The sequence below is a fragment of the Eumetopias jubatus genome, unplaced genomic scaffold (assembly GCF_037043125.1).
Source record: "Eumetopias jubatus isolate StellerSeaLion01/CBP00866 unplaced genomic scaffold, mEumJub1_p1.0 scaffold_8, whole genome shotgun sequence".
Taxonomy (NCBI): Eukaryota; Metazoa; Chordata; class Mammalia; order Carnivora; family Otariidae; genus Eumetopias; species Eumetopias jubatus.
Window position 1 is genome coordinate 136,129,710 of NW_028274814.1, and position 26,103 is coordinate 136,155,812.

Consider the following 26,103-nt stretch of genomic DNA (forward strand, 5'->3'; position numbering starts at 1 on the left):
TTTTGGTCTTTTGTTTTTATTCTGTGCTCCCTTTTGAATGAAATGTGTGCTGTGGATTTTGTTTCTCCAGGTCCCTGTAGCATTGGCTGCTCGTGGAGCCCTTAGCCCCTAGGTCACACAGCACGGGGACCCCCCCTTCCCCGCAGAGGAAGGCTCTCAGTCCTCAGAGCGGGGAGAAGCCCTGGTCTCCAGGCCCCCAGCTGCTGGAACTAGATTCCACGAAAATCAAGCAAGGATATGCACGGCTCTGCCTAAAGTGGGGGGGGGGGGGGGGCGTGTGCAGGAAGGAATGCACAACAGAAATTACAATAAAGCTTCTACTACATCAAAAATGAGAATTTCTCCAAAGAAATGCTAAAAATCAGTAATGCATATATACCATGTGACAAAGCAGCAAAACAAATCTGCTGGTCTCAGCGGCAGTCTGTGATGTGGTCACTGGTTCGCGGAGACAGGAGGTTCTCCCAGAAACAGCTATCAGCCTGCGGGTATTAGGAGCCGTAGCGATCCTGCCGAGGGGGCACCGAGAGGAGAGCTTACTCACACTCGGTGTCGGTTCCTCCTTCTCGTGCACACGGAATGCTGGCCGTTACCAAAACTGACCTCGCAGCGAGCATACAACACCGCCTGGCTGGCTGACATGCCGCCCCCCCACCCCCACCCCAGACACAGTAACCGGAAGGGGCGCGACCCCGGCTTCTTGAGCTGCCACTGAGGCCTGCGTGCACCTCGGACGCAGAGCATCCTGCCTCCCAGGCCTCTGCGGTGCGTCTGCAGCTCCGGGGGTCGGGAGAAGGGGGGCAAACTATCAGGGTGAGAGCCAGTGGTGGGCCCCTGGGAGGCAGGTGTCATGGGAAGGTGGGGCGCACTTGTGGAGTCTGAACCCTGAAATTCTGGCTCTGCTGAGCGATCTCGTGTTGAAGCAACTTGGCCTCTGCAGCCAGAAAATGAAGATATAAAAGGGGGGAGAAGCTATAAAATGGGGATCACCTCCCACACGCTATGGATGCCACCTGCCCGGAAGGGCTGACGAGGGCTCAGCTGAGCTCGGGCACACCAAAGCTCCTTTGAATTCTAACCAAAGGTTAAGCGGCCCGGAGAAGAGCAGGAGCCTCAGGGCTGAGGGGACGCTCCATGGTGGGGGCAACCCCACCGCCTCCCCAGCCTGGGAAGCCCCTCCGGAGGCACCAGAGCCAACATCCATTAGATGCCACTGCCTGTGGCCATGTTTTTACATTAATAATGGCATCCTGGGGCGCCTGGGTGGCTCAGTCGTTAAACGTCTGCCTTTGGCTCAGGTCATGGTCCCAGGGTCCTGGGATCGAGCCCCGCATCGGGCTCCCTGCTCGGCGGGGAGTCTGCTTCTCCCTCTGACCCTCTTCCCTCTCGTGCTCTCTATCTCTCATTCTCTCCCTCTCAAATAAATAAAATCTTTAAAAAAAAAAAGATATGCATAGGAATCTAGAATAAAAAATATACCAAAGCATTAACAGAAGTTTTCCTCATGACAGGGGATAATGGGTCATTTTTATTTCCTTCTTACTATTTCTCTGTCCCGATATAGGAAAGAAGTAGATCAGGATCATGACAATCCCTGTAACAGTTCCCCTAGAGTCATCAACTAGAAAATGTAAGCAAAAATAAAATCACAATTTCTGGTGTTCACGACGTCCTGGGTTACACTGTAGTGAACTTATCAGTACCATGAAATCGAATTTGTCAGCAGCTGAAGAGTGGTCCAAATTTCATTTTCAAAGCTTTGAGCCACCACCCCGCTCCGTTCCCGTCATCCCCAGTATCACTGACCTGAATGGAAGTCATGACTCCATTAGCAAAGACTGAGAGCTTTCCAGCAACGGATCTCACGCCCTGCTTAAACTGGGCCATGTCGGGCGCCGTGGGCAGCACGCTTGTGAGGTTGTAGCTTCCTGCACACAGAGCAGACCCCCACTGTCACTCCACAGCTCCGAAAGACGGCACAGCCAGGGCCCAGAGCCCTCGATGACCTCAGGGGACATGGGGTGCCCTCCCCTCCCACTGCCCACAAGCAGCAGCCATGGTTAAGGGAAAAGAACCTTGCAGTGGGGTCAGGACTCAGTTTCAGGGCCGGCCCTACCATGAACCAGCTGCAAGTCCCCACATGAGAGAAGATGTAGTATCGGGTGTTGGGACCAGCAGGGGTTCAAATACTGGCACTGCCACTTTTAAGTTGTGTGTCTTTGGAGAGCTTCCTCACCCTCCCTGGGCTGCTGGCTCCCCCCCAGGTGCTCAACACGAGATCTGACAGGTAAGTACCCGGTGAACGGCAGATTGGCAGACATCTCTACTTCTCCTGTGCTCAGCATCCATTCCCCCCTCTTTTGGTACAAGCCCTCCTCCCTTCCTCTGGGGAGCCCCCTGGACTCCAGCCAGAGGGGCGGGCACAGGACCCAGGCCTGGCCGATCAGAGCCTTCCTGGACTCGTGTATCTTCAAGAGAGAGGAGCCGACGGCTTGCTCCAGGCTTACTGCTGGGGCTAAGGCACCGCTGCGGCTGGCCGGCCCCCTCACTGCCATGCAGGGAAGGCAGAGGATGCCTGCTGCAGTTCGAGAGAAAGGTAGGTTCCCCAAGGAGGTGAGTCGGACGCTAGGTGTCTCTCTGAGGCTGTTTTCAGACTCTGAGCTGGAGCCCCTCACTGGGTAGCGCCAGACCCCCCACCTTCCTTCCTGAGGCCAGCCTTGGTTGGGTTTCCCTGCTTCCACGTTGGTTGTCCAATCCAAACAGTAGCGTATTTCCACCAACACGGGTGAAGAGCATCAGTGTTATCACAATAAGGGGTGATAACCCCAGAGCTGACAACCAGGCTCTAGTGGTTGGAGGGGCTCGGGGACCTTGAGTGGGCCCAAACCCTGCAGATCCTCTGGGGAGCCAACCCCAGCTCCTCCCACACAATCCACGTGTACCCACCTGCCCCTTCAGCAACAGAAGCCAGTTCCCTTCCCAAGAACACACAGAATGGACGTGTTTATCCTTCCGCACAGACGCTGCCCAGAAGGGGCACTGTGTTTACCCACAGCACTGTTCCCATGTCCACCATGCAGGGAGGGGGCCTGAGGTGCGGGTTCTGACCCTCCCTGGCTCCAGCTGAGGTTTTAAAGGTTTGTGGGCCTTTGCCAATAACAGAGCGGAAGCCCAGCCCAGCCCAGTTGGGTTCAAATCCCAGCATAGCCACTCCCCAGGCGGTGCTACCAGCCTAAAAGATGGGTCTTTACAGCAAACAAGGAGCCAGTGTCAGGTCCTGAGCGCACAGAGCCCGGGTCCCAGCAGCGCCATCACCTGGCAAGGCCCACAGGGGCTGGGTGGGTCCAGACCAGAGGTCGGCAGGGGGGGCAGCAGAAGCACCTCCACCTATGAGTTTCTAACTGGAGAAATGTGTAAAGAGGTGAGCACCGCAAAGGCAGGACAGCTGTGCGACCGTGGTCCCTCACTGACTACGTTCAGTCCGCAGGTGCCCTGACATGACAGCCAGTTTCCCAGCGTCTTCCCCTCCTCCCCTTCCTCTGTACACAACTCCCCAGTTCTAACCCTTGCAACAAGGTGTGTCCAGGTGACATTCTGGTCAATGGGTGTGTGCCTTCCAGGGCTGGGGCCTGCCCTTTTCCAGCCCTCTTCCTCCTTCTGGCTGGCTGGGATGCAGGTGTGATGCCTAGGGCTCGAGCAGCCATAATTGGCGTGAGGTGAAGTACAAAGTAGAGGTCATAAGCAGTAAGGAGGAAAAGGGCCTGGCTCCTTGGCATCTGGGAACACAGTGCATGTCCCAAACTGCCCCCCAGAATCACATGTGAGAGAGAACAAACTCAGGTCTGATTTAGCCTCTGCTAACATGCATCTTCCTTACTTAATCCTCACTAACGATCTAAGCTCCCAGGAGTGTAAGCAGCCTAACTCCCAGAGCAGGGGTCAGGTCTCCGGCAAGGAGGCCCCTTCCCACCTTCCGCCTGCAGGTCTGCGGCTGTGTGCTCGACGGGCTCCAGACTGCTGAGAACAGACTGACGGTCTCCTGTGGCTGTGAGGTCTCCTTGCTCCGCAGGTGTCTGGCTGCTGCGTCCCCTCAGAGGGCTGCCCAGGACAACAGTACCTGGGTGCACTCGGCCGCACAACGGGCTCCAGGAAACGACAACTCAAGCTGTTTCCTCAGGAAGAGGTTCCAACCCGGGGTCTAGGTCAGGTGCCCCATTTCCCTGCTATCTGTTCCCATAACGCCCCCAGGTGGCTTCTTGCTAAGGATGTCAACACAGACCCGCTTTTCCAGAGCTCGCTGCCTCCTGGAGGGCAATCAGCCGACAACAATAGGAAGAGAGGTCGGCCACAGTGATAGGCAGTCCTGGCACCGGGGGCTGTGGCTGAGCCTGAGCTGGTGGAAGTGGCGGGGATGCGTCTGAGTGTCCCAAGGAGGCTTATGGACCAACTGGCTTGGCGGGGGGGGCGGGGGGGCATTGCTGGGAAAGAGAGAAATGAAGGATGACTCCCAGGTTTCTGGCTCGAGCAGCTGGGAAGATGGCAAGCCAGAGGCAGAGGCCCTGCAGGGTCCAGGCCGGGGCAGAGGGCCAGCTGAACTGGGCCAGGTTAAGTGATCAGTGTGGATGCCCCGCATTGGTCAGGAAGGCCAGGGGACACGGAGCAAACACCTCCTCCCCGCGCCCACTGCGGGTCGGCAGGGGGTCTGCTCCACACAGCCGCTCGAGACGCAGGCCCACGGGGCTGCCCCTCAACGCAAGCTCCTAGAGCCCCTGCAGAGTACGCGCCGCACACCGGCTCTCCCAGCTCGGCGGGAAGAGTGCCACATCGCTGCTGCCCCCCAACACCGGCCGCGCAACGTCACACTCAGCACACTGTATGTTCCTAGCTGTGCTGGAAGGGGCGCTAGCACAGTGGGGACCCTGGTTCCTGCGCCCCGTGGCCCAAGGGACCCACTGATTGCTCCCCCCCACCCCAGAGCTCCCTCACTGCCGACCACTCACTCCACAGACACCGAGGGCTTTCTCTGTGCCAGGCGTGCCGAGATGAGAATGGACAGGTCCTGTCCCGGGAGGGCTCCTGGTCCCGTTGGGGGAGATGGTCCTCAGAGGGCCCGGCGAGAGCACAGGGCAGCGGGGGCCGAAGCGGGAAAGGAGCGCGGGAGCCAAGCACCGCCCGGCAGAGGCTGGGTAGCAGGGCTGCACTCCAACCAAGGACGGGACCGGGAACCCGGGCAACCAGGGCGCACTCGAACTCAGCCGGAGGCGGGAGAGGAGGGGTGGGGGGGGCGCAGGGCAGTTCTTGGGCTCCTCAAACAATGAAGTTTGAGTAGAATATCATGTACCCATTTCCCCGAAATGGAGACGAATGGAGAGGAAAAGGAGGCCCCCGATGACGCGAGTGCCAGTTTCAGAAGGACCAGAAGTGCCGCAGGGGCGCCTCTCGTGACCAGCACAGCAGCCCCGCACTGATGTCAAGGACACTCCAGTCTGCGAGCGAATCTGGGTCGGCAAGGCCACCGCACGGCCGCGACACAGGACAAACACGGCCGCCCGTGGACCGGACAGAACCACCAGTGCTCGGAGATCTGCAGGCCCCGAAGAGGCCGCGTGCCCGGGCTCCGGGCCTGAGTGAGGAGGAAAGCGGAGGGTGGCCAAGGCACCCCGAGGGGACAGAAGCAAACGCGCGGGAACCCGAAGGGCGCACGGAGCCGAGGGGAGAGGGGTCTACAGCGTCCCTGGCTCTCGCAGGTAGACAGGCTCAGAGGCAAGTCATCAGCATCGTTTTCTTGAAAGAAATACCCCAAGGGGGCACGCGAGGTTTGGAGCTTCTTCTGCTCCATGCTGCCCCCAAGGCTGCCTCTGCTCTGTCGTTCCACGTCCCGAGTGGCTGCCTTGCAAGCTGGTGCCGTTGATGGCAGTCCCACGTCCCCCAGCTGACCCTGCTCTGACCACGGGGACCGACGCTGTGCCAGGCTGGAGGTGGGTGCTCACGCGTTTCTCATCTGGCCCTTTCAATACCCTGGAAGGGAAGCGCCCTCGACAAATGTTGGCGCTCCTGGGTTAACCACACCCTCAGGAAGCATTTTACTTCACCAGGAGGTCTTGCAAATCTGGAACTATCCCCCCCCGCAACAAAGAAATTATAAAGGTATACCGTGCTCTATTCAACGACACTGATATTTCACAGATGGGAAAGCTCCTAACATAAGGAACACAGAAGAGTCTCTTAAACCAGCTTTTGCTGTTTGCTGAAATGCACTCTAAACAAAAAGTAAATATTTAATAAGAGTTGTTCAATGCACTTGCATTTAGGGCAGTTACTGAAAGCAACTTTTATGATGGGCTTGATGGAAGAAGCAGAGTGAGGGTGACCAGCGTCTGAGCCATGGGCTTGGACGGAGGAGAGAGGGCGGGAGGTCGGGGAGACGAGGGGGCACCCTGACCGTGACCGTGAGCTCCCATGGACAGAGTTTGTCTGGGACCCACGCAAGGCCCAAACAATTAAAGGACTTTTGTTCTCTGAAAGGGGACAGAAAAGTAAACATAGGCTGGCCACAATTTTCCTTCAACAATTGGAAAGGCTGCTTTCATTTGATCTCCAAATATTTTTTTTTTAACAATGTTTTCAGAGTGAAACTTCCAACAACTTGAATTACAAAAACACACACAGCTGGGTGGGGGCGATTTTCAATAGTCGGGTTCTCTGGGCTGACCTCACCCCTGCCAGGGCTGTGAGGTGACCCAGCACTGGCCCATGGCGGTGGGCCCTCCCCTCCGAAGGGTGCAGGGCCAGCACCCCTCTGCCAGGGCAGGCCCAAGAGGAAGCTGCCCTAACAAGAGGCCAGGACACTTAGAGCCTTGAAGTGAGAACACAAGTCCAGGAGCCACCCTGCCCCACCCGGACTCAGTGCAGAAAACAGCTCGGAGAGTGGCCTGACAAAGAGCCCCAGCCTCACGGCCCCACTGTGTGAGGCTGGAGCACAGCACCAAGCACCCCTACCTGTCTCTGGGGTCAGTGGACCCCCCTGGGCTGGGACGCTCCCTCCCACAGCAACCAGCAGCCTGGCTGCTCACTACACCCCAAGGGCCACGGTGGATCTTCTAGCATCCCCACTTCCCATCATGGAAGGTTCCAGGCACTCGGGTCTGCCCTATGACCATCTCTCTTGAGGCTACTTCTCGCTGGACACAGGAAACAGCTGTTCTTGGTGGCTATCCATGCTGGTCAACTATGCCCACGCCCAGCTCCTCCAGGGCCGGCAATGAGGGCGTGGAGGTGGTCCTGGGCCTGGAACACTTGGCTCTGGAGATCCCCTCCCTTTGGGTTCCCCTGCTGAGTGAGTTCCTGAAATGACCTCAGAGGACACTGCTCCTTGAATGTTAGCTGTGACATAGGAGGGACACATAGCCTTCCCTTAGCCCTGTGGCCTGGCGGAGGCCTGGGTGGGATCCAACACGGCTCAGGGACCCAGAGGTACAAGCGGAGAGTGGCATGGCTCTGGATATCCATGATGGGCCCAGGCTCTGAGGTGCACTCCCCGGGGCTCCCAGACTTTCTACAATGGGGTCTGGACCCAAAGAGGTATGGGGGAGACAGGGAATTCCTCTCCACCTGCCTGTTCCCAAGGCCACATTCTGCCTTCCCTGGAAGACGGAGCCTGGTGGATTCTCCTGTTCTATCTGTTTCTGCCTCCCCTGGGGTCTATGCCAGACGCCCAGGTGACACTTTACACACAGCACCTCACTGAAGCCTCAGTGCAACCTTGTTAGGGACGTACTATCCACCCACTTTGGAGAGGAGAAGCTGAGGCTAAAAGTGCCATGAAATGCTCAAGGTCTCAGGCACGGAGTGGGCAGTGACGCTAGGAGCCCAGGGCTGACCCCTGCAAGGCTGCCGGTACCACACAGATCACATACCATGTTCCCACTGGACTAGGAGATACTGTTTCGGGAAGATGACTTGCCGGGCAACCTAGGTCCCAGGACGCTGGTGAAATGTCATGACCTGGTGTCCTGACATGCAAAGCCTGGAATAATAGTAATTTCTGCTCTGACTCACGGAGGAGGAAGAGCATCACATAATGGTTGCTGATAATCTTGGAAAAGTACAAAGTTCCGTGCAGAGAAAATGAATTCGTGCTGCAGACACAGAGGACAGCAAGCTTGTGAGCCGCCCCGCCCCTGCCCCCAGTACCTGCTGTCTGCTTCCTCTGCTCATCAAACAGATCGGCTGAGCTAATGGAAGAACTTGCCGAGAGCCTCTCCAGCCGAGCCCTGGCTTCATACTAGAGAAGACAAGGAAGAGGAAACATTAGGCTCCAAATACCGTGAGCAATTGTGCAAAAAGCATCAGCCCGGAGCTGACACGTGACTGCTGCTGAGCGCAAGGGAAGGCAGAGAGAATGTCCCGTCAGTCCGTGACGCGGACCTCCAAGGCTTTGCGCCAGCCTGCCAGCCTGCCAGCGCTCCGACGGTAGAACAAAACCTTAGGCCCCCTCATTGCCATAAGACCCTTCTGCTTAGCAAGACTCCACTAAGAGGCAACAACCTGAAGATAAATATACCTACCCTCCAAAAACATGTCTACTTCATTTAATTTCATTAATAATAATTTAAAAATTAAGTAAATTACATCTGTATTGAAAATTACCTGAAGTTTATTCCAAAGATATGAAATGGATGTCTGTTCAAAATACCGTGAAAGGAATCAGAGAAACATGAGACCTGGTGCCTACCTTCCAGCTGCTCGTCCAGCTGGAGCCGCGAGGGGGAGCGGGAAGGAAGACCCGGGTTCGAGTCCTGACGCCAGCACCCCAGGGCAGAGGCCTCTCGCAGCCTGAGTCCATCTCACTCTGTGCCTATCACATCCTCCTGTGGCCCTCATGTCCCCGCTCGCTTCCTGCTCTACGGGGCCCACACACAAACTCTCTGGACACTTACATCAGCTTGGGTTTGTCTTCCAAAGTACATATCTGATGAAATGGCTTTTACGTTCCCAAACTTCTTCTGGGCCTCATCTGTGTTTTCAACTGGCTCATAGTCTGGCTTACGGCGAGCAGTAGATCTACAATTAAAAACAGCCCCAAACAGGAATGACATCAGCAAGACAGTGGAATAGAAGCTTCCTACCATCATCCCCCTACAGAGCACCGATTCTGACAATCGTCTACAGGCAAAAATGCCTTTATGGGAGCGTAGAAGTGTAGCAGAGAGGTTCCAGCACACTGTCGGAGCAAACAATCCAAGACCGGACACATTGAAGAGGGTAAGAGGAACAGTTTCACTTTGCCTGGGCCACCTCTCCCCCAAAGTGGCATAGCTCAGCCTTGGCCCATGATATCTCCCACAGGGGAAGGTGAGAGGGTGGTGAGTGGGTGCCTGATTTCCCAGCTGTGTGGAACACTGCAGAGGATGCCTCTTCTTTCCCACCCCATCTGGAATACTGAGGTGATCCGCATGGCTTAGGGGCTGGGAGATGCTGGAAGCTCAGCAGCCAGGGCTCAGAACTTATCAAAGGCTTGCAGGTCCTGCTAACCACTTTGTGGACGCCATGAGGAAGCACACTCACAAGCTGCCGGGTACGCTTTGCCTGTGGGGCCCCCAACTGGCCCATGGGTGCCTTCCGGTGCTCTGTGCACCTCACCCCCGCACACACCCCCACCCCCCATTGCCGGCTCCCTGCATAGGCCCCCAGAGACGGCAGTACAAGCCTTTTGGGCATGTGCAGAAAGTCAGCCCAACTCTGTGGGACTGGGACAAAGTATACAAACTTGAGCATTTCAGAGTACCAAGGGAAAGCAAACAGGAGGCTCAGGCACCTGGCCTGGCCTTGTAGGATTGAGAAAAGGCATACCATCTTAAGAATTCAGCCCCCAAAAGGAGTAAGTAGTGTGGAGTGGGCACACAAGGAAGTCTGAGGAAGCTTCAGAATCCCTAGCAGGTCTGCTGCTGAAGGCATTTCTCACCTCAGGCCAGTCCGTAGAGACAGAAAGAGGTGACTGCTTCTTCAAGTGCAAAGACAGCAACCCAAGACCCCAAGGAACATGAAAAATCAAGGAAACATGATGCCACTAAGGGAACGCAATAGTTCTCTAAGAACTGACCCCAAGGAATTGCCCGACACATTTCAAAATAATTATTTTAAGGAAGCTCAGCAACCTACAAGTACACACACGACTCAATGAAATCAGGGAAACAATACACAAACAACACTAGCAGTTCAACGTGGAGATAGAAATCATAAAAAAGAACTAAACAGAAACTCTGGAGCTGAGGAATACAACAGAGGACATCAGCGGCAGATGTAATCAATCTGTGAACTTGAAGACAAGTCATTTAAAATTATCCAGTCAGAAGAGAAAAAGAAACCAAGAACGAAAAAGGGAAGAAAGCCTAGGTGAATTATGGGATGCCATAAGAAAAAAATTTATGCATTATGGGAAAAGAGATAATACAATACGGGAGAATCAACTCCATCAAGAGAAGAGAGGGAGAAAGGGGCAAAAAGCTTATTTAAAGAATGACTAAATACTTTCCAAATCCGTAGATGTGGACATTCAGGTACATGAAGCTCAAAAGTCCCCAAAGAGATTCAACCCAAAGAGATCTTCACCAAGACACATTATAATAAAACTGTCAAAAATCAAAGAAGAGAGAAAGATCATATCATTCCACTCATAAAGGGAATCTAAAAACAAAAAGAATAAACAAAAAGCAGAATCAGAACCAAAACTATGAAAAAGAACCAGAACCACCGAGAACAAACAATGGTTACCAGAGTAGTAAGAGGGATGAGCAAAATGGGTGAAAGGGAGAGGGCGATGCAGGCCTCCAGTTTCGAAATGAGTAAGTCATGGGGATAAAAAGCAGAGCATAAGGAAAAAAACAAAGAATTTTGAAAGTTGCGAGAGAAAAGAAACTCTTCACATAAAATGGAATCCCTGTAAGGCCATCTGCAGACTTCTCTGCAGAAACCTAGCAGGCCAGGAGATAGGGGGATGACATAGCCAAAGTGCTGAAACAAAAACAAACAAAAACAGAAGCCCTGCCAACCACCAGACTGGTGCCACAGAAATGCTAAAAGGAGTTGCGCAAGCTGAATTGATGAATGGTAATTAATAACATAAAAACATGAACGTAGGGGCGCCTGGGTGGCGCAGTGGGTTGAGTGTCTGACTCATGATTTCAGTTCAGGTCATGATCTTGGGATCCTGGGGTCAAGCCCCAAGTCAGGCTCCACACTCAGCGGGGTGTCTGCTGGAGATTCCCTCCCTCTGCTCCTCCCCGCCTCTAAATAAATAAATAAAATTCAAAATAAATAAAAACTGTAACAAGAGACAAAGGTTATCATATAACAAAAAAGAGGTCAATTCTTCAGGAGGATATAACAATTGTAAATATACATGCACCCAACATTGGAGCACCTGAACATACGAAGCAGATATTAACAGATCTGAAGGGAGAATGAGACAGTACTGAAACCACAATAGAAGACTTCAGTCCCCCATTTTCAATAATGGACAGTTCACCCAGACAGAAAATCAAGAAAAATTGGACTTGAACAATACCTTAGACCAAAAGGACAAACAGACACATTCAGGACATTCCATCCAATAGCAGTAGGACACACATTCTCAAGCACACACAGAACATTCTGCAGGACAAATCATATGTTAAGTCACAAAACACATTTAAAGATTTTTATTTATTTATTGAGAGAGAGAATGATAGAGAGCCTGAGAGGGTGGAGGGTCAGAGGGAGAAGCAGGCTCCCCGCTGAGCAGGGAGCCTGATGCGGGACTCAATCCCGGGACTCCAGGATCATGACCTGAGCCGAAGGCAGTCGCCTAACCAACTGAGCCACCCAGGCGCCCCACAAAACACATTTAAATCATACCTCAGATCTTAATAAGTTAAGAAGACAAATCATATTAAGTGTCTTTTGCAACCATAATGGTTGAAAGTAGAAATCAACAACCAGAGGAAGAAACTGGAAAATTCACAAATTCACAACACACTCCTGAACAACCAATGGATCAAAGAAGAAATCAAAAGGGCAGTAAGAAAATATCTTGAAACAAATGACAATGGAAACACAACATACCAAAACTTATGAACTACAGGAAAAGCAGTTCTAAGAAGGAAGTTTATGGTCAATGAGTATCTGAAAAAATGTTCCACATCACTCATCATCAGGGAATGCAAATCAAAACCACAATGAGACACCCCCTCACACTTGTTCGGATGGCAGTTCCCCAAAAAGATGCATACTGACAGGACCTGGAGAAAAGGGAAGCCCCGAATGTAAATTAGCACGGCCTCAGAGAAAACAGCACGGAGGTCCTTCAGAACATTAAAAATAGAACTACCACTTAATCCAGCAATCCCACTTCCGGGTATGTGTGTGAAGCAAACAACATCAGTATCTTGAGATCTCTGCACTCCTATGTTCACTGCAGCATCATTCACAGTAGCCAAGACACAGAAACAATCTAAGTGTCTACTGATGGATGAATGGATAAAGAAAACATACATACGATGGAACATTACTCAGCCATAAAAAAAAAAAAGGAAATCCTGCCATTTGTGGCAACATGGATGAACCTGGAGGACACTATGCTAAGTGAAATAAACCAGACAGAGAAAGAAAAATACTGTACAATTTCATTTATATGTGGAATCCAGAATTTAAAAGAAAAAGTTGGGGCACCTGGATGGCTCAGTTGGTTAAATGTCTGCCTTCGGCTCAGGTCATGATCTTGGGGTCCTGGGACTGAGTCCTGCACTGGGCTCCCTACTCAGTGGGGAGTCTGCTTCTCCCTCTGCCCCCCAGGCTTGTGCTCTCTCTCTCAAATAAAATCTTTAAAAACAAAAAAGTCAAATTCACAGAAACAGAGAGTAGAATAGTGATTCCCATGGGCTTGGAGGTAGGGGAAATGGGCAGATATTCAAAGGGCACAAACTTCCACTTACAAGATGAGTAAGTTCTGGGGATGGAAGTACAGTACGGTGATTATAGTAAATAATACTGCGCTGTATACTTGAAATTTGCTACAAGTATGGATCTTAAGTGTTCTCAGCACACAAAATGAAAACAAACAAAAAATCCAGACCAAATAGGTTAAACTAATTTGAGGTGAGGCAAATGCATTTCTCATTTATAATGTATACCAATGCCATTTTACTCTTTAAAAAGCTGACAGTGGTAATTTTGTAAAAGGATTTCAGGCCACATTAAAAAGCCTGAAAATTCGAATACAAACATGAATAAATATCTAAACCACCCAACATTCGAAGGAATTTTCTTATTTAAATAGACCAGTCATTTCACTCTTCAGTGCCACAGATCCATTAGTAAATACTGAGTACACTGTAATGCACGTAAGAAGCCGCTTCACATCATGTGGGACACAGAACGAGAATACTCCCGTCACCTAGCACAGTCCCAGGCTGCACCTCTTGTCTCCACGTATTCGCCATGTCTCCCTGCGCTCTCAACAGCTCCCTGGTTTGGACAGGAGGCTATAAAGTCTTTCATTCATAATCACCAACAACTGGAGATAGTCCTTCGACAGGTGAACGGACAAACGACTCAACAATAAAGAGGAAGGAACACAATGTCATGATGAGTCTCAAATGCACCATGAAAAGTCAAAAAAGCCAGTCTAAAAGGCCAATTACTGTATGAATCTGGGAAAGGTAAGATTGCAAGGTCAGAAAACAGACAAGGATGCAAAGAATATTCTTGAAATAGTTGAATAAAATCATTTACTAGTCTTAAGAGAATTTCCCTAGAGATGCGTGGCCTCACTATTTACAATCTCACTGCTTTGTGTTCATACCTGTCTGAACAGCCTGTGGTTTTCAGGATAGCGTCAGTATCTTTGATGGTCTCTTTTTTCCAGTAGGAATCTGAACTGTCATCCCAGCTGGAAAAAGAACTGCTCCTGAACTCCATCGGCTCGTCCAAGTACCTGTACGAAAGAGAGTGACAGTGACTTGGGAGACCTTACTGATGTCCTCCACACCGCACTCCCTGGCCCTTGAGGGTGGGAGCAGCCATGTGACTACAGCTGACCAATGAGACAGGAGCAGGCATGAAGAGGGTCGTTTCCAAGGCCTCCAAAGTGCCCGTGCTCAACTTGCCCAATCCCCCCTTCCCACGCCACATGGAAGACAAGTTGGTGTTTTCCAGGTGCTATGGCCTCAGGCAGGAGAAGACTCCATCCATCAGGAAAATCAAGGTGCCACCCAAAGGCCAGGTTCTAATCTGGACAATCACCTGTAGCCTCAGCTGAACAAGTATACCATCATTGTGTTAAGCTTCAGGATGGGGGGATAGTTGTCATTGCAGCATAAGCTAGCCCATCTGGTAGCACGTGATATCTTTTGAGTGTCTTTACTTACATATTTTCCTTTCTTTGCGTCTAGTTCTGCCTAATTAGGTAGTCACAACAAAAACCCCATCCAAAACACCATCACCTTGTTGGCAGTCCCTGCCATGTTAGCCCCAGCATAAGCCATCAACCCTAACAATAAATCCCAATTCCCACTTCATGTAAATGATGCTAATTAGCCTCCTCCTTGAGTCAGATGCACAGCTATGGATGGCTGATCACTGGACCACTCTGCAGATGATCTTGCAGCCTGAAGCTTGGAGTGAACTTGATCTGTAAGCATCTCTGAGGAGATGCTGGCCTTCTAGATCGGTTTACCTTTTCATTAGCCAAGCATCACCGAGCAGAGCCTTGCTCAGAGAGCAAAACTCAATGGCAGCTTTTGGTCCTGTGTGGTGACAGAGCAATCTTTGACCACGAGCAGCAGGGTTTTTCTGGAACACGACAGAGACTGATGGGTGAGGGGGTGTGCCATGGCTTCTCAGAATTCACAACAGCCTAGGATGGAAAACAGCCCTGCCAGATATGCACTCCTTTTAAAGGTGGGGTTCAAGACGTTCAGAAGCGGCAGACTCCAAGGCTTGGTCCTGAGAAAGGAAGGATGATGCAAGAGGACGTAGAGGCTTTCAAAAAAAGTCACCCAGGCTTTCTGCAGAGTAAGAAAAGCAGCACATGGGATACGTGGTGAGCACCAAGCTCCCATGTCGTAAGAAGTCCTACAAAGATGGAAAGCTTGGGCAGTCAGAGGGGCCTGTAACCAAAGACAAATACAAGGGGGCAGCAGGAACCTTCGAGAACAAATAGGCCAAGGGCCCAGATGAACTAAGACGTGGGGGATGGAAATGTTAATAATAAACATATTCTTTTTCCTGGTTTTAAAAAAGAAAGTGAGACGGGATAAACTTGCTATTTGAAGTAGATGGTGTGACTTTACACAGATAATAGAAAGAAAGCAGAATTTCTAAAAGTGGCTTCTGCCTTCTCTGGCAAGGTCGTTATTAAGAGCAAATCTCGTCACCCTGGTCCTCTCTCCTCAGGAAGGAAGACGCAGGTTCAGGGTGCATCTGTGTGTCAGTGAGGAATGGGCCAGGCTCTCTCCGTGGCTGATGCGGGAGTGAGCCTGGAGCCCTGGGCTCTCCCCTCTTGAGAGGAGACTTGGACAAGGAGACTTCAAGTGGTTCAGAGAAAGAGGGCTTCCAAAATGTGGGAGGCCCATTGGCCTGGAAAGTTACCTTTAATTATTTGAGAGACTTATTTGTAAGGGCCCAAGCAAAAGAATTAAGACCAGGTCAATGAGAAATTTAAAAAAATACTTAGTAAGCATCTATGAGGAGGTGGTACTCTGCTAGATGAGGATACAGGGCAAGGAGACATATTCAGTCCTTGCCGTCATGGGGTTGGCTGATTTGAGCTCAGAAACCCAGTGAGGTGTGTAAGTTGAGGCATCATTCCTCATGGAGCTGCCCCTGGACCGAATGGCCATCTTGAGGAGGAGAGGGAGTGGAGTGTGGGTGGGGGGCCACACCATCCCCTGGAGGATGCTGGGGGCAGGGCAGGAAGCACTGGACAGGAGGTGGTTGGAACTTCCAGACTCCTCACAACTCTGAGCTGTTGGGATTTAGGATTTTACAGATTTAGTTGTCACTCCAAGGAAATAGTCTTCATCCGTATAAGCCAAAATGCTTATCTTGGAATATAAGGGCATTGGAGGTTTTTTTTTTTTTAAAGATTTTATTTATTTATTTGACAGAGACACAGCAAGAGAGGGAACACAAGCAGGGGGAGTGGGAGAGGGAGAAGCAGGTTTCCCGTGGAGCAGGGAGCCCGATGCGGGGCTCGATCCCAGGACCCTGGGACCATGACCTGAGCCGAAGGCAGACGCTTTAACAACTGAGCCACCCAGGCGTCCCTTTACTGACTTTCTAACGCTCTCATTTCTAGATCCTGGTTCTAAGTGCTTGTCACTTGTATTTTTGCTCTTGTACTCTGTGCATCCAACTCTGAAGGTGTTCCTTACAACCCCTTAATAAAAGTACCCTAACAGCATGTACGAATGTGATTCATAGCTGTAGACAACTGTCTATCTCAGTGAAGGCCATGCCGGCTGCATGAGGCTGAGCAAATTGTTCTAGTGTCATTATTCTGTACTCTGTATATAATTACAGTGTTTATATCCTGAATATAATGGAACTCAATTAAAAAAAAAGCCCAAAGACATGGTGGATCTTATTTTTAATAGAAACAGCACTCTTTCATAATTCATGATGTTCAAGTTCTAATGGGCTAATGAATAATTTGGAAGCAGTGCAAGCTCTTCATGGAGCTAATACGCTGGCTCTCCCAGAGGCTGTGTTTCCTTTCCCTCAGCTGCCAGAGAACTAACAGTGTCCTTGCTGTACTAGCAGTGGTTACAACCCGAGCAGGGCTAGAAAAGGCACTCGTGCTCCTGATTCACAACCTGCAGGAGACAAGGACATGCCACGGTCTCTGGCGGGAGCCCACTGAGTGTGTGTGGTCTGTATAAAAACACCTGCTCCCATGTTTCAAACCATAAATAATTGTTTCATAACAAGAAAGGCCTTAGGACTAACTCTTCTGACTAAGCTTCTGGAGAAAGAGAAACCTACAGGAATCCTGAGGCTCCTGACAAAGGCAGATAAAGCCCCCCGGGAGCTGATCAGGGACCTGGAGCCAGTGATGTTCTCCAGAAGTTTCTCAGGGCCCATCCCATGGATCACTTCACTTGAATCCGTATCTTTGCAACTTGGCTGCCAAGCAGCAGTGCTGATTTAACTTGAAATTTCTTTACTTTTCTACGCTTTCATGTGCAGGAGGTGCTAATGAGCAGTGAAATGATAAAAGAGGTGTGGAGAAGCCAAATGGGCCAGGGTGGAACCTGTGTCACCTAGAGTCTCCTCTGACCAAGACCCACTTGCTCATTGAAGAGTGAATCTGAAATGATCTGACGTGCACGCAGCTCTCAAATCAAGTTAGAAATTTAATTTTATCCCATAGAAAATGTATTTAAATACGTTTAAAAGGCATGCTTTGGTAGTGACCTCTAAGGACACCGAAACCTGGGGTGTTATACAGGTTACTGACAGCAGGCAAAAAGAAACCCCCCTCTGTCTCTGACAGCACTGACAGGGAACACCACTACACTACTCACTTTTTTTGGTAAAATATCTGGACTTGAAATAATGGGAAGCTATGCGAGAAGAATTTTCTTTTTTAAAGATTTTATTTATTTATTTGAGAGAGAGAGAATGAGAGATAGAGAGCACGAGAGGGAAGAGGGTCAGAGGGAGAAGGAGACTCCCCGCTGAGCAGGGAGCCCAATGCGGGACTCGATCCCGGGACTCCAGGATCATGACCTGATCCGAAGGCAGTTGCTTAACCAACTGAGCCACCCAGGCGCCCGAGAGAAGAATTTTTTAAGGATAGTACTCACCTATTAACTTTGAAGAATATATCTCACGACCGGCTTCTAGTTAATATTAACATGTTTTTGTACTGGCTATATATGTGATGTGTATGTCCACTTTATATATATGAAAACACTCGAAGGCTATGTAACTGCCAGACAACAGTAATGCCCTTCTAGACGTGAGCGATGGAGCCCGTTACTGATAGGCACACATTCGGTTTTCCCAAACTGCAAACCCGAAGGTGGCCCTCAATGTGGTTAAGTATCTAACAACAGTAATTAAACATTTTGCCTGGGTCACATGTCTCTTGAACTGAATTTCTATACCATAATAGCAGCTAAACATAACACGAATAATAGGCCCTATTCCAAACACTCCATTTGCATGAACTCTTGTACCCACCCCCACAACACTGTGAGGTAGATACTAGGATCCCTAACGTACAGATGAGGAAGCTGCAGCACAGAGGGGCTGAGTAACTTGGCCAAGGTCACACAGTCATTAAGTGGCCCAGTCAGGATTCGAACCCAGGCCGTCTGCACTGGGGCCTACACTCTTACCGCTGTGCTCTCGGCTGGCGCTCACCTCCAGTTAACAACCAAGGTGTTACGTGGTGCCTTTTTAGCAGTCTCTCCCTGTGCTGGTCAGGTTCTCAGAAGAACCTCACAAAGGGAGTCGGTTCAGGTTTAAACTTGTTCTCCCTGCCCCTCAGGCCCCTGAACCTGAACCACGGCACTCAACCATGGTTGGCTTCACACTGGAGTCAGGCAACTCGTCCCCACCTGATGGTGAACACTGCCGCGCCGGAAGTCAGCTTGCCCTGGGAGCCTTCAGAGCACACTAGCGTTTTCCATGAATCGATACGCACACACAGTAGTGTTTACTTAATATTCCGTCCTGCCAGCTGGAGACTCCAGAAGCGGGTATTCTGAAACAAAAGGATCTGGACCTCTGGGATCTTGCTTTATTTCTCCAATTTCACATTTGGTTAAACATAAATTCCTACCTCTCATTTTAACTCTTGGTTGATGATTTTTATTCTCAAACATCTTAGTATTAGCAAGCATGGTCCACTTGTGACCCAATTTTTTTCCAAAGGACACCCTTGACTCCAGCTAAAGCTTTTAAAAGCAATGAAATAAATGCATTTGTATTTGCTCCTAATGCAAATAAGTGAATAAGTCCACACTAATCACTGCTTTCAAGACAACACTTTAAGGTAGATTTTTAGCAGATTACCTTGAGCTGGAAGTAAAATAGGAATCATCATTGTCATCGCTGTACTTCTTTCTGGGTTTTGCTATGATTGGTGTTTCCTGTTCAATGGTCTGCATATCTGAAGTCACGGAATGTGAAATACCACTTGAGGAAACAGAGAATAAAATGGGAAAAAATTACATTCGTTTATGAAGACACCTGTGTTCACCGAAGAATGAACCATTTATTTATTTACTTAAAAGATTTTATTCATTTGAGAGAGAGAGAGACACAGCGAGAGAGGGCACACAAGCAGGGGGAGTGGGAGAGGGAGAAGCAGACTTCCCGCTGAGCAGGGAGCCCGACATGGGGCTTGATCCCAAGACCAGGGATCATGACCTGAGCCAAAGGCAGACGCTTAAAAGACTGAGCCACCCAGGCGCCCCTATTTTTTATTTTTTTTAAAGATTTTATTTATTTATTTGACACAGAGAGAGAGAGCACAAGCAGGGGGCGTGGCAGAGGGAGTGGGAGAGGGAGAAGCAGGCTCCCCACTGAGCAGGGAGCCCGAGGTGGGGCTCGACCCCAGGACCCTGGGATCATGACCTGAGCTGAAGGCAGACGCTTAACGACTGAACCACCCAGATGCCCTTGAACATTTTAATCTATACTCTCAGCAACAACAAAAATGTATTAGTGGGGTTAAAAACATGAGCAATAAAAACAGTACATATATTTTTTGGCATCAGCATTGAAAAGCCTTAGTGAACACTGGAACGAATTACACAAAATACAGTCACACATATCAGTTCTGTCTGTGGCATCTGCTTAGCGACAAGTCAGGCCTATTTCCTTTTTTTTTTGAGACTCAAATTTGGAATTTTTCATGTTATGTTGATTATGAAAGGAAAAAATTGAAGAAAGGAAGGAATCAAGAAAAAATACTTTTCAAGCTGACATTAGTAAGGAAAAGCCATTCACGATTAGCAACCCGGTTTAAATCCTGGAAGCCACATACCTTCTGCAGTTTCCAAATCCCATGCCAAGTCTCTCTGATTCTATCTTTTTTTTGCCACTCATGTTCACCTTCTCGTCCTTTTTCATTTGAATTTCAAGATCCTTATAGGCTAATCGCAGTGATGAAACGCTGCCAGAAAAACCAAATGCTCCTTAATTTAGCTTTAATTCTGTGTTCTCAAGTTAAAACACTAAGCAAAATTAAACATGTCGCTTATAATGTGAGCTTCGTGCTTCTTTCCATAACTGATGATTAGGAAGGCAAATTTGCTTTTTCCCCCCCCAAAGGTCTTTTTTGAGTAGATGCTGAAGAAAATTTGAATAAATTTACAGCCACTTTTTGTTGCTGCTGATCCTACCTTACTGTTCTAGTTCATATCAGGCTATCATCATATGATAATGGTTTATACCACCTGCTACATAATAACATAATATATATGGAAATTATGTTATATAGGATAGTAAAAAGCAGAATTCCTTACCTGGATTAATATTTTATTTATACTTCCACATTACAAAGCAAAAGTATAAGGTTAGTCTCACTGGTTTGCTTGGTTTAAGTATATGCATGCACACGCGCACGCGCGCACACACTTAAATATATTTGACTTTACAAATAGATAAATTAAGGAGTTACTTAATTGCAAAAGGATTCTTCAGAGGATCTCTATATGAGGCTTCTTTTTTTTTTTTAAGATTTTATTTATTTATTTGACAGAGAATGAGAGAGAGAGAGCACAAGAGGGAGGAGGGTCAGAGGGAGAAGCAGACTCCCTGCTCAGCAGGGAGCCCGATGCGGGACTCGATCCCGGGACTCCAGGATCATGACCTGAGCCGAAGGCAGTTGCTTAACCAACTGAGCCACCCAAGCGCCCCTCTATATGAGGCTTCTGAGAGCATTTAAAACTGTGCTACAAGTCAGACCCTAATGATCTGTTTATCAAACGCCTGTTACAAATGATGCACCAAAGGGGTAAAAAGAGGTATACAACACTGTCCCTGACTCCCAGATTTCTAGCAATGTTATAAATAATTTTTTATAAAGAAAACTGTGCCTGTATCAGCAATAACAAGAGTATTTTATATTAGTAAGAAGATAGCAACAAAATGTCAGGGTCCTGAAAAGTGCTGTACCTATTTTATCAGGAACTGTAAGCTATTATCCAATTTATAAAATTGTGTAAAATGTCATGAATTCCTCGTAAGGCACAGTGTAAATTCCATAATAATATAAATACATTTCTCTGTATTAACAGGGAATGACAACGATATTTCTAACTAGAAAAACATAGTCAATAGAAAATAGAAAAAAAAAATGCTTGTCTGCTGATTTCTTCCTTCATAAGCAGGATTTGTTTTGTTTTGATCTGGCAGTTTGCTCTCTTTACTATTATTCCTACAGAACAGATTCTAGCAATGTACTCAATTTTATCACTCAGAAAATACATAACAGCTTTGAGTATACTTTATGGAGGAAGTCTAGAGCCTCAGATTTGACCTTCCGCCCCATTTCCCAGGGTCAAGAACCTAGCTTAGAGAAATTAAAAGTGAGGTCTGTGACCGCTGGAAGTACATTTTACAGAAAGCGTTTCAAACCATATCTAGCCTAACTACAATTTAGTGCTGCCCCCTATGTTCTTTGAATTAAATGACAAGGAGAAAAAATTTCAAATTCTCGGGGCTTAGCAACTAGAAAGCCCCTTGGCAAACTGTTAGTATGAATAGTAAGAAAGCACACTGACTGAGCACTTACTCTGCACCAGGCACTGTCTGATGCACTTTGATAAGCATTAACTAAGTTAATCTTCAAAGCATTAAGCTTCATAAAATAAGCATTATTTTCTTCATGATGCAGTCTATAGTAATTCAAGTCAAAACTGATAGAATACACATGGAAAGGTGAGAAAATACCATAGAAGTAAAATAAACCCGCATAAGAACTAGGAACCCAAGCCGCCTCTCCTGTGTTGTGCTCACCCTGCTTTCTTCTCTCCCAGCAATCTTTTATACCCAGCACATGTACTCTCCAGACAGCCATACTGCTCTCCTGTTTCCAGCACAAACAAAGCCTCTCAAGAGCCTTCAGTGTATACTCACAGCCATTCTCTTGACTGGCCTCCTGGCTTCCAGTTTCTGCCCCATTCTGTGTCTGATCTCACTACCAAACTCACTTTCCAAAATATGCCCCCCTCATTCCAGTGCTCCTCTCAGATAAAGTATGACTGGCCTGACTTAAAGGGACTCCACATTATCATTCCAATTTCTCCAATCCAGGCAGCCCCCCTCCCCAGCACCAAAAATAAATAAATAAATAAATAAAACAAAAAATTAAATGGCATCTGGAAAGCAAACCTCAGAATTGTTTGATTAACAGTTTTATTCACTAAAAACACGCTACTAGAACTAAGTTAAACTTACATTGATTCTTCCTTAGGTGCCGCCCTGGCCAGAAGGTCTTCCTGTTCCTTCATCTTATCTACAGCTTGGGCTTGTTTTTCAATTTCGTTAAAGCATGTATTCGCCACTTTCTGGGCCCCCAAACTTCCTTTTTTGGCCCCAAGCTAGAAGATATATAAAATCAGATTCCACCCAAACTGTTTGAAAGCTTTTGCAGCAACAGCTAACATGACTAAGGTTTGTTACCTGCCAGGCACTGTGACCTACACTTTACATTCATTCTCTCACTTAGTCCTCATGACCCTGTCAAGCTGGCATTGCTATTAGCCCCAGTTCATAGGGGAGCTGCTCAAGCTGAGGCAAGTTAAGTGACTTGACCAAGATCACACAGCCACGAGGTGACAAAGTGGCTGCCTTGGTGCCTGCCTCCAGAACAGGGGCTCTACAGGGAATCGTGTTCTCCGTAAGCTCAGCGGACGACAACCCTCCAAGCCTCGAGTGAAGGCATCGCTTACAGAAATGCACGCACGTCAGGAATTTCCATGGAGCCTCCACTGATTTTTTTTTTTTAATTCTGTTAACAGAAAAATGTCGAATACTCGTTCTAGAAAATCTTCACTACGTCTAACATTCACCTCATTGCACAAAGCACAGGTTCTTTATCAAAGCCACATGTATTATACACAATATGGGAAGTGACAAAGGTGGCTTTCTTAGAGCGTGAGCTGTTTTAGAGCCGAGCCACCAGGTATTTACACACGATACTCACTCCTCTTTTAGCTTGATTTGGTTTCTTTTTTATGATAGAGGACACTTCTGCCAAAAAATAAAAAATAGAAAGTCAGACCAATAGAAATACATAATTTTTCTATTTTTAGTTTATCTTTTAAAAAATCTTAAGATGCACATATCATTATTTAAGAGACTGTTAACATTTGCCACATGGGTTTGTCACCCAGAAGACTCAGGCATATGAGTGTATTTTACATTAAGAGCTTGGTTAAATGGAGTTTCCTGGTATTTCCAAGTAGTATCCAAACTCAGAGAAAACGTCTTCTGCATACCACAGTGAAGAGAAATAGAGCCTGGCCTGAACCCATACACTGCTTTCTTCAGGAGCACTTTTTATGTATATTAGAACACACTCTCTTATTAAGATCTGCTCGTCAAAAACTTTTAGAATTACTTTAAAATATTAAGTTAGCCAGGTATTATGTATACAACTAAAGCAGTGATGTGCTTTTTCACCTTGACTTACAGATTTTATCATATTAACCAATAAGAATTATAAAGCATTCCATTATTTTAGTAGCAGTACTTTATAAATTGTACAAATATATGACGCTTTAAGACAGAGCTCCTTAAACATTGTTTTCTGGGTAAACTTTAATCATAGATTATATAGTCTATGTTTAAGAGACTCAGTAAGAATAAAATTTTAACTTTTTTCTTACAAAGATGAGAATGTGCTTTAATAGGAAAAGGCAGCATAAAACCACAAACAATAGAAGATTCAAATTTAGCCCTAATGAGAATATAACATCATTACATTTCAAGTATGAAAAAGATATCTAGGCAAGTTTTTCTTTCCATCACCTCCTTTTGGACCTGTGTGGCAGTAGTCACATAATCGGCCCCCAACCTCCTACAAGGCTATTAACACAGGATGAAAATATCCAGAACATTTCTAATAGCTTAACTGTTTTTCACCAAAGTACTTGCTTTCCAATTAATGCCATGTAATATGCACTAATTTCAGAATGTAATTCCCTAATAATGAAACATTAAAGATCACTGTAAAATCAGAAAGAGAAGATAATACTAGGAGTTCTTGAGTCAATGGAAATGACAGGGCTGCTCTGCCCTCTGCTCATGCTGGGAACATAAACCAGCACAACGCAAATGAGCAAACCAACAGCCTCAGCAGCAACCTAAACCAGGTACACCAGCTGCTGCAATTCACGGGCCTCAAGCTGGCTAAAATGGAAAACATTTTTTTGCTCAATAAAATCTTATTAACAGATTACCAGTCATGATGCTGTATTAGTCCACAAAATCTAGGCAGAATGTAAAGATGGGATTCATTTTTTGTCTTAATGAATCTCACTCTTTAAATCAGAATATAGAGTCGTAGGCCTATTACCTAAAGCCCCCTTCGTTGGTGCATTAAGACCTTCCACGCTCGGTCCTTGTTCTGGTCCACCTGCAAGTTAAATATATGATATTAATGCAGAAAATATACTCATTAAATGTGCTTTTGAATATGTAATAAATTCTACTTTCTTGGTCCACATTATCTTACCCAATTTTGCCAAAGACTGTTTTTCTGCCTAGCTCCATATTCTATTTTATCATTGTAAGAATTTTGATTTAAAAGTCCACTGAAATAGAAGTAGACTTTTTATCCAGTTGCTTTATAGGATAAAAATGTTCGTGGTCTCTCTAATTAATATCATTCAAAAGTCTACCTTATGATCTGTTGTTTTAAAATAAACTATTCTGAGATACCTAGTACGTATGTGGATTAAACACCCAATATATGTTAACATTTGTAAATTCTAATACCAATCATATCAGTGATAGAAACCTAAATTTGCAGGCGCCAGAAAAATCTGCCCTGTTTTCTAGTTTGCCTAAAAAACGACTCTGGAAACTCTATTATGTCTTCATTAAAAAAATCGTTTGTTATCTTAATTTTATTCCTTATTTTATTACTTTAAAAATGAATAAACAAGGGGCATCTGGGTGGTTCCGTCGGTTGAGCATCTGCCTTCAGCTCAGGTCAGGATCCCGGGGTCCTGGGATCGAGTCCCACTGAGCAGGGAGCCTGCTTCTCCCTCTCCCTGACGCTCTGCCTACTTGTGCTCTCTCTCTCTCTCTCGTCAAGTAAATAAATAAAATCTTTAACAAAAAATGAATAAACAAAATGTAGTCTATCCAGGCAATGGGATATTACTTGGTCAGAAAACGGAATGATGTGCTGACACCTGCTATGACATGGATGGACCTGGAAAACATGATGCTAAGCTCAAGAAGCTGGTCACAGAAGACCCTATATCGTAGGATTCCACTGATATGAAATGTTTAGAACAGGCAAATCCTTAAGAGACAGAAGCAGACTGGCGGTTGCCAGAGGCTGGAGGCAGGGCAGAATGGGGGCTGTTCATGGGTACCAGGCTTTCTCTGGGGGCTGCTGAAAATGTTCTGAAGTAAACAGTGATGGCGGCACAACCTCGTGAATATACAAAAACCACTGAATTCAACAGTTAATTTTTTTATTTTTTTAATAGTTTTTTTTAAAGATTTTTATTTATTTATTGAGAGAGAGAGAGAGAGAATGGTAGAAGAGAGCATGTGAGGGAAGAGGGTCAAGAGGGAGAAACAGACTCCCCGCTGAGCAGGGAGCCCCACGCGGGACTCGATCCCGGGACTCCAGGATCATGACCTGAGCTGAAGGCAGTCGCCCAACCTACTGAGCCACCCAGGCGCCCTGAATTCAACAGTTTAAAAAAGGGTAAATTTTATGATGTGTGAATTATATGTCAATAAAGCTGTTATTTAAAACAGGGCAGGCCTGGGGCGCCTGGATGGCTCAGTTGGTTAAGCGCTGCCTTCGACTCAGGTCATGATCCAGGGGTTCTGCGATTGAGCCCCACGTCTGGCTCCCTG

At 47.5% G+C, this 26,103-nt stretch overlaps 1 protein-coding gene across 1 annotated transcript in view; it reads right to left on the bottom strand.

Moving 5' to 3' along the window:
- Positions 1-266: 266 nt before the first annotated feature.
- ARFGAP3 (ARF GTPase activating protein 3) overlaps positions 267-26,103 on the bottom strand; it is a 48,422-nt gene continuing 22,585 nt past the window's right edge. Inside the window, exons 7-16 of the mRNA XM_028115335.2 lie at positions 24,578-24,637; positions 23,204-23,250; positions 22,456-22,598; positions 20,039-20,167; positions 19,063-19,185; positions 13,841-13,972; positions 8,940-9,063; positions 8,194-8,284; positions 1,807-1,928; positions 267-509 (exon numbers count right to left, since the gene is read on the bottom strand). Coding sequence (XP_027971136.1) covers positions 492-509; positions 1,807-1,928; positions 8,194-8,284; positions 8,940-9,063; positions 13,841-13,972; positions 19,063-19,185; positions 20,039-20,167; positions 22,456-22,598; positions 23,204-23,250; positions 24,578-24,637 — 989 coding nt within the window. The 3' untranslated portion in view covers positions 267-491. The remainder of the gene's footprint in view (positions 510-1,806; positions 1,929-8,193; positions 8,285-8,939; positions 9,064-13,840; positions 13,973-19,062; positions 19,186-20,038; positions 20,168-22,455; positions 22,599-23,203; positions 23,251-24,577; positions 24,638-26,103) is intronic.